At 43.6% G+C, this 12,937-nt stretch overlaps 1 protein-coding gene across 4 annotated transcripts in view; it reads left to right on the top strand.

The window, feature by feature from the left end:
- Positions 1 to 12,937, top strand: part of LONRF2 (LON peptidase N-terminal domain and ring finger 2) — a 34,292-nt gene that overhangs the window by 901 nt on the left and 20,454 nt on the right. For all 4 annotated transcript variants that reach the window (XR_005955232.1, XM_041468496.1, XM_041468497.1 and 1 more), the window contains exon 1: positions 1 to 171. This exon is cut by the window's left edge. Coding sequence is in view for 3 of the 4 variants with exons in the window: in XM_041468496.1 (XP_041324430.1) it covers positions 1 to 171 (171 nt within the window). In the remaining variant the exon portion in view is untranslated. The remainder of the gene's footprint in view (positions 172 to 12,937) is intronic.

The raw sequence follows: 12,937 nt of genomic DNA on the forward strand, positions 1-12,937 counted from the left end.
TGCCGCCGGCCGCCGGCCGCCCGCGGGTCAACGTGGTGCTGGGCAACCTGCTGCACAAGTGGTTCGGCGCCGAGAGCCGGGCACGGCGGCTCCGCGCCGAGGGCGACGCGCTGCGGGAGCGCCAGGAGCTACCGGCCGCCCTGGAGAAGTACAACCAGGCCCTAGAGATGGGTGAGTGGCGCCGGTGGGGAGGAGGAGGGGGCGCGGCGGGGGCAGCGCTGGCCGCCGCCACCGGCTGGCCCCCGCAGCCGAGCGGGGAGGGAGCTTGCGCCGAATGGTGGGAGAGGGCGCCTGGGGGAGGCTACGAACGGGAATCCTGCCAGCGGGTCTCCTCACGCCCGCCCCCCGCTCCAGTGAATGGCTATTTTTGTTCCACTGGTATTTTTGTCCTTGCTCTGAAGGTGCTTGGCGTTTAGCTGTTCGCTGCCGATGACTCATTATGCAGTATTTCTAGAAAACCCGCTTTCCTATTTATGGGGAAGCCATCATTCAGTGTAGGATACGTAGTAGTGGTCGTGTTGAGCCGCGCCGCGGCTTCCTGGAAGAAATGAGTATGTCGATCAGATTCATTCAGCTACGTGCAGCTGCACCTTCAGCAAGATGAAAGCTTTGAAAACACCTAATGAGCTGTCAGTAGGTGTAAGGGCTCGGAAAATTTCCTTTATCTTTCACTGTGCAAAATACTCAAGATTATCTACGTTTAGCCTTGGAGAGATGGTCCCCTCGTGTTTTGAGCGTAGCCTCTTTGTTGACATGCAGGATTTCTATGTGCAGGGTGTTCTCTGAAGAGCTTGGCTTTAAATAAAAATGCCTGCCTTCCTCCTCTGCCAAACCGATGGCAGCCTTAGTTTATCAAAACTAGCTTGTTTTCAGGTTCTGCGCCGAGTAGTAGGTGGATCCTGCTCGCTCGGTTGTAGCCTTGTAGTAGTGGATGTGTGCGTGCGTGCGCCCGGCTTGTTTGCCCTGCTAGCGGTGGGGGTGGTACAGCACCGTGCATGTCTGAGCGGCGTGGAGCCGGGGAGAGCCGCGGTCTCGGCAAATCCCCCGGGATCTGCCGCTCCTCCGGTCTCAGCGTGATGGATGTCCGGTTTAATCAAGGAGGAAGGGGGAAGAAAGCCTCCGTCGTTTTAACACTGACGAAATCCTGCGGGTAAATATCTCTGAAAGACAAGTGTAGGGAAAATTGTGCCGCTCCTCTGTCAATGAGCTCCTTCCCTGCATTGACTAAAAATCGTGGTACTTGATCCTAGCTGTTACATGCAAGGATAAATGGCTTTGATTTTTTTTTTAATTTCTTTTGCTGTGGAGAGAAACAATTTAACTATTATTCCAGTCCTTGACTCACTTTCAATGTTTTGCCACGGCTTAATGATAGGCATTGGAGATGGAAGAGTTTGGGATGGGATAGCATAACATACTATCTCCTCACAGCTGATGCTGACTGTGGAAACCATTACTTCTGCTATTTCTTGCACTTTCCAGCTAGATGTGACAAGTTTTCAGTCCTATCTGAGTGTCCCTATAAAACTGTTATGTGGTTTAGCTGAAGTAATCCCTATTAAAGTAGGGCAGGATGGAGCCCAAGAAGGAAGGTGAAGCAGAGGGAAAGGAGAGACTTAATGTAGGTCACTGGTGGAGTTTTCAGTAGGGAAGCATCATAATATTTTGGGTTCAGGGTCCTACTGCTGGGGAGAATAGCATTTCATCAATGAAATTAATGTTTGAAGAGTTTTTTAGAGAACTATTTCTCACTGTTGTTTCTGCTTCCTGCTGTGTCAGCATGGGGGTGAAAGGAGAGGGAAGACTGTGGTGTGCTGCTGGTGTTCTCACACAGCACATGTCTTTCTCCTTCCTCTACCTGGAGTACAATCTCCAGCCATGGCTGTTATGCATCAGAGTCTCAAAATAACTCCTTTGCAGTGTACTTATTTCTGTCTTCAGTGATTTCCCAAGCAGCCTGGGAATCCATTCAGAAAGTCCTCACTCTGTGAGTGAACTTCAATTTTTTGTTTTTAATACAATTGTAATTGGAAATAATAACAGCTATCTTGCTAGCTTTTGAAATCCAAAAGCCGTAGGCTTACATGTTGTAACTTCCCTATAGTGGATCCAAATTCCTGCTGGTGAAGGGCAGCCCATGTCCCCAGCCCATCATCTTTTTTGATGTTTTGTGTGTGCTGGTGCTGTTCCTCACAGATGGAACTGCTGTGTATGAGCCTCATGTTCTTAAATTCTTGCCACATGTTCGTCAGGTACTCCTTTTCAGCATGCTGGAGTTGCCTTCTTGTTTTCCAGCCAAATATCATGGTAAATAAGGAAGAGAACCCCACATCTCTTTTCTAACTGTTCAGTGTTTAAATGTTAGCATATGTGTGACTGAAGTGCACAGGACAGCCCTAAGAGTCACACCAGGTGCCTGAGGGCATTGTCCAAAAGCTTCCTGAACTGTCAAGTTTGTGGCTATGACCATTTCCTTGGGGAGCCTGTTCCAGTGCCCAGCCGCCCTCTGGGTGAAAAATCTTTTCCTAAAATCCAACCTAAACCTCCTCAGACGCAGCTTCAGGACCTGATTCCTCAGGTCTTATCCCTGGTCACCAGGGAAAAGAGATCAGTGCATGGGCCTGCACGTCCCCTTGTGAGGAAGCTGTAAATTGTGATGAGGTGTCCCCTCAGTTTCCTCTGCTCCCAGCTGAACACACTTCTGATGTGTGAGAAGATAAGTGCTTTTTACAACCTCCAAATGATAGTGTTCTGCTATTGGGTGTCAAGGGCCTGGGTATCATTAGAATTTCTTTTTATTGACTGAAGGCACGTGAACACATTGATTATACAATTGTGATATAAAGTTAGGTAAAATTCCAGGTTTCTTGGCAGTACACATGCTTCAGGGGGATTTTTTTACTGGTGTTTTTTGTGGAATACTTTCCTACTCTATTTGTTACTGTTAGCTTTGTGTGATGTAATATTAAAGCAAGTTTTCCTATCACTTTGCTCATTCTGATTGTGACCTTCTCCTGATTCACATTTTAGTTCTTGAGGTGCTTCAATTCTTGAATTACATTTGTGGTGCAATCTGGAATGTCTGGTACATATTTCAGGCCTGGGAAGAGGTGTACATGCCTTCAAGTTGTCAGCTTTTTCCAGTTGAACTAGTTAGTTTTACAAACTCATACTCTTAGTGAGTATGTTCAATCTTTTGTCCTTAACTATCACATTTACAGCGCAGTGCTGCTCCCATGTTCACTCCTGCAGTCTGCTGTGGATTCAGGTGTGGCTGACTGGGGTTTATTATTCTTAAGAAAATCAGCTTTGCTATTTGATCCTTCCAGTCCTCTTGAGATGTGATCTCTGCTGTATTATACAAAGTCACTGCCTTTTTTTTTTTTCCTGCTATAGACATTGTAATAGATCCTCCATTATTGTAAGGTATCTAATTACTACAGCTTCAAAGCAAGCACATGTCAAGCCGCATGAAAGAAAGCATTTGTTTCCAGATGGATCATTTTTTGTGCCAAGCTTTATGCTGTTCAGCCATCATAATATCAGGTATTGTCCAAATGTTGCTGTCATGGCTGTTATCCCAGCTTTCTGAATTTCATTTGTGTGAGAGTCAGAGGTGGGCTTCCTCTCCGACATCGCTTCTCTTCTAACTAGTCTTCTGATTGTCTGGACTCCTAGGTTAAATAAACTGAAATATATGTGTGCAGGATTGCTTTGTTTGTGGGGTTGTTTTCTTTTGTTTACTTGGGTTTGGGGCCTCTTTACGCAGTATGTGCTTTCTGCACCCTTTTTTCTTGTACCTGCTGCTCTCTCGCTGATGGAGATGCTCTCTGGTGGGACTGTGCCTGGGAGGAGTACAGTCATTTCCTTATGTCCAGGCATACAGACTCTTTAAGCTGTGTGCCTGAAGTTAAAGTAAGCTAGATTTCACTGACAAATGGTTGTATTTTGAGGATGTACTTTTGGGAGTGTGTTCTGGTGGTTTCTTTTGTTTTTTTGTTTGTTTTTTTTTTTTTTTCTTGTTGGTTGTTTTTTTTTGTTGTGTTGTTGGTTTTCTTTTTTTTTTTTTTTTAAATATTTCTTCAAAGCAGTTCTCAGTTACAGAGGCAACAAGTAGCTGTTGCTTCATTGGGAAGATTGTGAATAGAGCTTTTCCCAAGTACAGCTCTAAAAGAGATGAAGCTCCCGTTGGGATGAGGGTACATTCGTTAGACAAGATGCATGTTACAGGTCTTGGGTGGTCTCTCAAGCCTGCCCACAGGGCAGTGGCTCTGCTGGGAAGGGCTGTGACCTTGTGCCCCCCTGACCCTAATCTCAGATGAGCTTCTTTGGGTGTGGAAGGGTAAGCCTGCCCTGGCTCCTGTGGTGTAATGCGTGGGGTTTTTTTGCTTGCTGTGTGCTGTACAGTTGGGTCCCAGCCCTGAGGGTGGCACACATCCTGCCTGGATGCTGGTGTTCCAGGATACCTTGTTCTACATGAGACCTGTTGGCTTTGGTGTGTAGTTACCCACTGCTGCGAAGTTTATCAGGCCCGAGAAGATCATGGTTTCTGGAGAGCTGTAAGAGCTCAGCAAACAAAGTGGTTGTGTTTACTTCTCGTGTGATGGACTCTTCTGAGCAGAAGTTGGTTTGTCTGGGGCAGGGAGGGGATAGCTAATGCATGCAGCCACTCGCACTGCCCAGGATTTTAGTTCCACCCCTGCCAAGGTTTCCAGAATGAGTATATAGGAGATAAAGCTCGGCTGTATCATAGAGTTTTCAAAAGACAGGGAAAGATTGAGGACTTAAGAAGAAAAGGCTCCTTTGCACATACCTCTGTGTGGATCTTTGTTTAAAGTGGGTAAAGGATGGTGTAGGAAAGACCAAGGAGAGGAGGTGAGTTTGTACCCAGCCCAAAGTAGCATTAGAGGTAGCAGTGCTACAGGGCAGGCAAGGGAGATGCTGCTGGGGATGCTCCGGTGTCTCGGAGTGGAGAGCTGCTTACTGACCTCGGGCCCACAGGGTGGTGGTTGTGGTGTTGCTAGAAACAAAATGCAGAAGCTTTCTTGAGCTTTGGTGGAAAGAGGAGAATCTGCCTCTCTTGACCAGAACTTGGAGAACCCTCCCCCCTCATCCCAGTGGATGATCACCATAAATTGGTCTGATGCAAAAGAAAGCTTACTGTGGCCACTCAACACTAATTACTTTTGTGGTCAAGTAATTAATGAAATTTATCTGATTCCTACCAAGTTCTCCCTTTGTAAGAATTGAATTAAGGGGGTGGGGCAAGCCAGGAGGCAGTAGAAAAAGACTTAAAGGAAGCTACAGACTTTCAATGTGAGTTGATTCAAGAGCAGTTGCTGTAGATTTTCCTGCCAGGTAAATGCCAGATTGTGGGGTTGCACTCCTTCCTGGAGAGCATGGCATAGGTGAACTTCAAGCCAAGCATTCTTTGAGTTGAACTGAGTGCTTAAAGCTATAAGATCGGTGTTGGCAAGCGTTCTGCCATACCACAGAAATAATTTGTTTGGGCATTTTTCTGCTATGTTTGTGTCTAAGTTGTTTCAAATAAGGGCGGGAAAGGATGAATTTCTTGGAATTTCTTGGTGGACTGGTGGAACACCCTTCACATGCTTTCCTACTGCAGCCCTGACTAGTGATGGATTTCTCTGTTAGTCCTGGGTCAAGGTCAGAAGAGGCAAAGAAGAGTCCCAGTCTGTAAAGGGACTGAGCTGTCTTTAGAGAGGGCTGTGCTGAATTTTTTGTAGAGATGGTTGATGCCATTGTATGCATTTTATTAATTCTGCCGTTTTCTAAGGTTGTACCCTTGTTAATGGTGCACTTGTACCAAAGTCTTGTTCAAAGAAAACTGCTAGAGAGTGTCCATATGCAACTCTATGTGCATTATATGTATTAGAATACTTTAATGGTCTCTTCTTTTGTATACCATTTCTAGAAGGCTACTATTAAAGATAAGGTCATTTGTCTTTTCCTGATATGGTAAAAAAGATGTTGGCCAAATCTTCCTTCCTCACATGGTCTTGGGTACACTTTCCTGTTTGCAGTAGTAAAGAAGTCTTTGATGTTGTACCAGCCATTTAACAAAAACAACAAAAAAGCCATGGTAGACAGCTGTCATGACTCCTGCAACAGCAACTGGTTCAGTAATTTTAATAATTTATCAGAAGAATATTTAATTTTGTACCTCCTAATGTTAGATGATTTTAAGAGAAGAATGAGAGGTAGTGTTTCTGAAATTACCTGCTACAAAAAATAGTAGTTGCTTGCTGCTTAGAGAAGTTGGGCTAAAAAAGAAACTTTCCCATTCCTCTGTAAAATCATGTCTTGGAATCCACTTAAAGTGTGTGTCCAAAACTTCTTTGCTCTGTTCTACATGGACAGAAAAACATGTAAAAGTAGGAGTCAAGGTTACCTAGAGACTGTTGCAGTGATCCCAGAGTTATTTTTAAACTTGAAATACTTTGCAAAGTTCCGCCCCTCAGTGCCTCCACTCCCCATTTTACTGTGAATTAGTGCTTGAAAAATAGTAGTAAATACTTCATGTATGTCACCACTGGAAACATGTCAAGTCATTTTGAGGAGAAGCTCATATTACTCTTGGTTTGTACAGAGCTTGTGGTTGAGTGCTCAGGTCCTGTAGTTGGATCTCTGGAGGCTTTTGCCTGGTTGCTAAGAGTCTGCTGAAGGCAGAGGCATTGCTGAGCTGCAAGACCAGAGCCAAGGTGGTCAGGAGGCTTATTCATCACTGGCGAAGGGGAGAAGGCATCATGCTGTACAGTAGACAGTCTTGCTGTGGGGTTTTGGGTTTTTTGTGTGTATTTTTTAAAAAGTAATTAACGCTGCTCATGTAACGTACCCCATCTTAAATGGTACAAAACTGAATTTTCCCCTCCTCCTTCATGTATGTAACCCAGATGTAATTTTCTATAAATAATTGAACTACTTCAGCAATCGTCAAGAGTGAACTATACCTACTTAAGAAAGTCTGAAGAATTTTTGAAGTCTCTTCAAACAGCATATTCTTTTTTTTTTTTCTTTGATTAAGTATAACAGAATGTCTTTTGCTTTTGAAAGAATATGTTTATAGAATTGACTTGTGCTTCCTTATCTTAAAATTAGTCGGGTATTGCAGTACTCTTTTATTTTTTGCAAATGTATTAAGGGACCTGCTTGTTTTGAGGACACAGTAAGTGAGGTAGTAACAGGGAGACAAGAGGGTCATTTTTTGCAAAAGTCAGAAATTCTGAAACAAGCTTTACCTGGAAAAAGAGTGTATGGAGACCTGAAGGGTAACTTCTAGAAATGTAGCCTATGTACTAATCATGTTGAAGAAGGCAACCATGTTGTCGCTGGTAAGGTAGTTTTATGATAGAATATCTGGCTGTAAACTAATCTTGTTAAATAAACTGTGATTGTGGGAGATCTGCTTGGCTGGTCCCGCCTTGTCTGCAAAGTACAGTGGTGTCTTTGGAGTCTCCTTGCAATCACAGGTTCTTTTGCACCTAGCATAGGTCCCTGTTTCTTTGGGAAGATGAGAGCTTTTCCTTGGGTGTTTGAAGATCTGGCGGGGGGGTTGACCCCTTGATGTTTTTTGTTTTGGTTTTGAATCTTGCTTGTTACATCATACTTCAGGCAGTAGATATCTTGATTTGGGTTAGTCTCTGTACCTGTTGTTTGAGAGGATAATTCTGTTCTGACTGAGGCTTTGGTAGGAAACCTTTCCCAGCCTTGAACTAAATGCTGGGTGAATTAGTAAACATTGAAAAAATGACTCATATTTGTGTACTTACTGCTTTTATTATACTGGTGGCAAGATGCCATAGATGACCTTGGGGTACATCATGTGAAGCAGCCCAAATGTCCAAAGGGTAGAGTGGGAACTGGAAATACAGGGAGAGTGTGTTGTTTCATGCTGTATTATCTGGAAAGAGTAGCAGGCATCTAGCAGAGTGTTGAAAGATTAGGATTTGCATAGGAGGGAGCAGTGATCTCATATATTGTGCTTAGCTCTGTGTTGAGGCATTCTTGAATTTGGGACTTTGGCTGCTGCTACAATTCATGACATGGGTTTGGGAAGAAGGTTATCATTGGCTTTGGAGTTGTGGACATGGAACCTAAACTGTAGGTTAATGTAATTGGTAATACATTAATTTGTAATAATGTAATGGGCATGCTTCTTCCTCATGAGGCCAGAGCTACAGCACAAAAGCAAGGATGCAAAATTAGCTGCATCATCTGTAGCAGCTCTTCTGGGTAGCATACAACTTCCCTTACGGTGTATCTCCTGAGTAATAATGGCAACAGTGATTAGCTGTGCTTAGCAGTGATGACAGTCCAGCTTTAAATAACATATGGAGCTTCCTAACTGAGGACTTAAGTGAGCCTGAAATAAAACTGCTGAGAATCTAAAGCATTTTGTTCAGCACACTGCAAGAGCTGTGTTCTTAAGCCTGGACTTTTGAGCAGCAAAATACAGAGGCCTGAGAGAAATTAGTATCAATCTTAACATTATATCTTCCTTAAAAATTGGTGGCATAGGCTTCAGGTGGAGGATGGTGGTGTCCTGTGCTCCTCATCCTCACCACAGCCTATTTTAAGGGTACCTAAGGCCATACACTACTGCCTGCCAGTGTTGATCCCTTTTTCCCCCAGGGGAAATGCCTGCAGACTCCTGTTCACAAGTGCCTGTCTGGTAAGTGCTGTGGAAGGGTGCTGGGTTGCACAAGTAGACTTCTGGAGGAAGAGCCATCTTCTATTGCATTCTCTGTGCACTAAAAAGTCTTGCACACTTCCTCTGGGGTCTTTGGTTACTCCACTTTAGGAAGATGCCTGTGTAAATGATGATGTAAATGCAAGGAGGTGATGTAAATGCAAGGATGAAAAGCCATGTTATTAAGAAAATAAGTATGCCTTTTAAAGTCCAGTTGTTAATCCAATTAAGGTGGACTGATGATTCAGAAAACACAGGTTTGCTGATTGCAAGTAGTTGGTCATGTTCGTTTTCCTCCTTAATCAGGTTTGGGAAGCTGACCCTGGTTTTCCTCTTTGCTGTGAAATGAAGTTTTATTTTAAAGTCCTGAATGTCTTTAGTACTTCTGCTAATTATTTTATCTAAACTGCACCTTTCTCTTTGCCACTCCCTATTTCCCTACCAAACAACCCTGTGCATCCATTTTTCTGTGTGTGGACTTGTCATACTTACATGATGTTGGAGGTGAAAAGCTAATTTGCTATTCAGTTAATTACTAAAACTTGCTGATTTCTCACTGAAATAAAAATATATGTTTCATATTATTTTTCAAGCTTATTAAAAGGCTTTCAGTACTGAATTGTTCAGCATTAAATGCATAATGTAGCAAAACAAGCCAAGTTTCTTTCTCTCTCCAGGGCAGAAATTTCTTTAAAACGCGAGAGAAGTTTCTACTGAAATACTGTGCAGGCTGACTCTTACAAGCAAGACTGAAAGGTGTTTGTGATGACACTATTTCAGTTCTGCTCATGCCTTCAGGAAGTATGCTTAGTATTGAAATAGATGTGAAGAAGATGCAGTTTTCTAGGAAGAGTTGTCAGATAAGGAGACTTAGAGAGTTCTAGCAACTTTACACTTGTTCTTTCTGTTCTGAGTTCCTGGAAGAAATCGCTGTGTTGTTTTTTACAGTAAAACTTCTGTCATCATCTACGGTCAGTTGGGCAAATTCTCATAATTCCTCTGCCTTCCAGACACAAGGAGATTTTCGGGAGTCCTGTTCTCCTACCAGCTTCCCAAACTCAGCAGAATAGTTTTTTTTAAAACTTGAATTCTTGGGCATATCTAGAAAAGTAATTTTGGGTGATAGCTTCTGCATAAGTAAAAGCATAGTATAAGAAATGTGCAGATGAACACAAACCTGGTGTGAGAGGAAATTAATGATTTTGAAGCAATCCAAGCTGACAGCCACACTCAGGGTAGGCAATATTTGGTGGTCCAAAGGAGGGTCCAGGAAGCAAAGACCCAAACATACCTCTGCTCTGGGCCCTGTATGGGCTAGGGTTTTGTCTGGTACAGTGGAATTATGGCTAGGGGGAAGGGAGATGCTTGGGAAGATTTCCAGGACTTGTGTCTTGGAGGAAGTCCCTGTGTTCCAGCTGCCTGGAGCCGCAGATCCTGGGAGCGTCAGTACTGCATCCCTGATGCTGACAAGGACATAAATTTTGCTGTGCAGCTGTAGATTCCCAGGGGGAGATGGATTCAGAAAATGCCATCTGCTGGTATTGTGGAAACAGTAAAATTTCCTACACTTTTCTTTTTTAATATGGCCTGAAATAATAAGTAATTTCATAAAATAAATCCTCTCTTTCTCTGCTCTTTATCTCCAAAAGAGAGAGTGCATTATTTTAAAACAAACTTTTGACTGTTGTGCAGCTTTTTCTTTTAGGGTTGTTTCTTTGGGTTTGTTTTGTTTGTTTGTGTTTTTTGCTTGTTTTTGTTTTGTCTTTTGTTTTATTTTTGTTTGTTTGTTTTTAATTGGAAAAATAAACTTGACAGTTATTATAGTGTAGAATCAAAATGTTAGGAGTTGGAAAGGACCTTAAAGATCATCTAGTCCCCTGGGCTGGGACACTTTTCACTAGACAGCGGGATTGAGTTGCTCAAGGCATTGCCAAGCCTGCTCTTGAACACTGGCAGACTTGTATGCTGGCATCCAGCAGCATTCACAAACTGTGTACACCCTCAAGCCCTCTCCTTCCATCTTCTGTGACTAATTATTTTCACCACAGCATTTGCTGTGGCATGGAACAACTCAATATCATGGTGCTCTCAAGAAACCCTGTAGTTACTTATTTAGGCTGTGGATATGTATACCCTTTTTCATCCCATTTCCAGGTGAACCTTGAATTAAGAGTCAGCCAGCTGATACCTCAGTTCCACTGACAAAAGAATGAGGTTTCAGTCCATCTAGCTTTGCCCTGATGAAATGCAGACCCTCTTGGGACAGTCCTGCTGATAGCAGGAGGCTGGGAACTAGGGATGCATGGGTTGGGTGTAGAGCCAGCAAGATTTCAGGCTGCACTGCTTACTCTGTGGGTGAGGTGAGCCTGCATGGAGGTGGCTAGGCACCACTCTAGCTATGGCATCTAGTGTAGATGCTTCATCTCCCTACAGAAGACCTGTTACACTATGGCCTCATAAATACTATTGTCTTTAGCAAAGTTGTTTGGTTTGTTGGGTTTTTTAATCCTTTCTCTCAGTTAACTAAACATTCCTTGCCAGTTACTCATTAAGATAGGCCACACCTTATGCTTTCTGACTGAGTCTCAGAACGAGAGATACTAGGCCTGAATACACGTAGCTTTTTCTGGCTTGCCTCCAGGTTGGTTTATTTTCTTTTCATATTGTGAGACCCTTTGGACTGTGCTTCAGGAGGATCTGCAGCCATTCCCACACTGTTGTGCTCTGCAATGGCCTTTTTTTGCTTAAAACTTTTGCAGTGAAGATGAGTTCCTGAAAAAGAGCTGATGAACCTGTTCTCTCTCTGGGTCTGTTTGGTGTGTGAACTGTTCTGAAGAGTGCTGGAAAGTGTCAGTGTGGTCAAAATGTGCAGTAGTGAACAGAAGCAGCAAGCTGACTTGCTTTGTCCCCTAATCTCACACTGCTTCCTTTCCCTGTGGTGCCAGAAATACCCCACCCTGCACCCTGCTTTCCTGTGGAGGTGCCTAACTCTGCTTGCTGCTTCTACCCACCACAGCATACCCTGCAACTGGGTACCCTAGAGCAGTTACAAAGATGGAAATACAGTATGAATTCCTTACTGTTCAAATGCAGCTAAATAATTTTGTATTTGAGCATTTGCTAAAAGGAACACAAAGCTTACTTGAAGATCTTAGGTTAATTGCTTTTCAATTTCATTTAACTTGCAGTCTTTTTAAAAACTATCAGGTAGAAATGTGGATCACTGCATGCAGCAGTCTGCATGTGTAATAGTTAAAAAAAACCCACAACAAACCATGATAAAACCACACAAGCAAAAACCAGCACAGAACCCCACCTTGTGAGCTCTTGCAGAGCTCTTTAAGTGTAGTCTCTAACTGTCTCTGTCTGAGACTAGCTGGAGAAGCATCAGCCCTGGTATGTCATGCTGCAGTTAGTGTATCTGGTGTCGGTCCACACTACAGCCAAAAAAGGCAGCGCTCCTTGCTGCTTCTTTCCTTCTCATCTGGTGTCCTGGCACTCAAGTTTGTGTGGCTGTACAGTGAACTAGTTGAGAGGAAACGGATCCTCTTGAACCTTTCTATTTATTTGTTGCTGTTGAATTAACTTCCAGTCAATTGATTCTTTGCTCTGCTTCTCGGTGCAGCCGGGTGAGCCTGGTTTGCTGCACAAGCAGTGGCATCAGCCCAAGAGACAGAAGGAGGTGGGAGGGGGAAATGATGTTGGGCCATCCTTCCTCGTAGGTCCTTGGGCTTAGAGTGGTGGCACCTGCAGCAGTTGTGCAGCAAACCAGGCTCGCATATGTGTCCATGCATATGTGTTTGTACCTGGGCTGTGTATGGGCAATGTGTTCTTACTTGAGGGTGTGTTTAGGATGCTACTGCTGAAGTGAGATCCAAACAGTTGAAGCCAAAGCAGGCTGAAGAGAGCAGAAGTATGGAGACAGGAGCCCTGTATGTGAACACAGGGTGACAATGGAGGTGACATTTGTTGGAAAAATTTAGATGTGAGCTAGTTTGGATGTGAAGCTTAAAATTTACAGAAATGTGATACTGTCTCTCAGCACACCTTGGAGCCTTTTTAAAGATTATTACTTCTTCTGACAGTTTTAACCAGCTCACATTTGGGAAAGAATTACTTCCAGAGGCCTCTCCCAGTGCATGAAGGTCAACAGTGACCAAGAGTAAATCTCTCATAAATCTTATCACCTATGATAACCTATCTGTTCTAGTGAGCAAGCAGAGCATT

This window comes from Pyrgilauda ruficollis, unplaced genomic scaffold (genome assembly GCF_017590135.1).
Source record: "Pyrgilauda ruficollis isolate IOZ18807 unplaced genomic scaffold, ASM1759013v1 scaffold22, whole genome shotgun sequence".
NCBI lineage: Eukaryota > Metazoa > Chordata > Aves > Passeriformes > Passeridae > Pyrgilauda > Pyrgilauda ruficollis.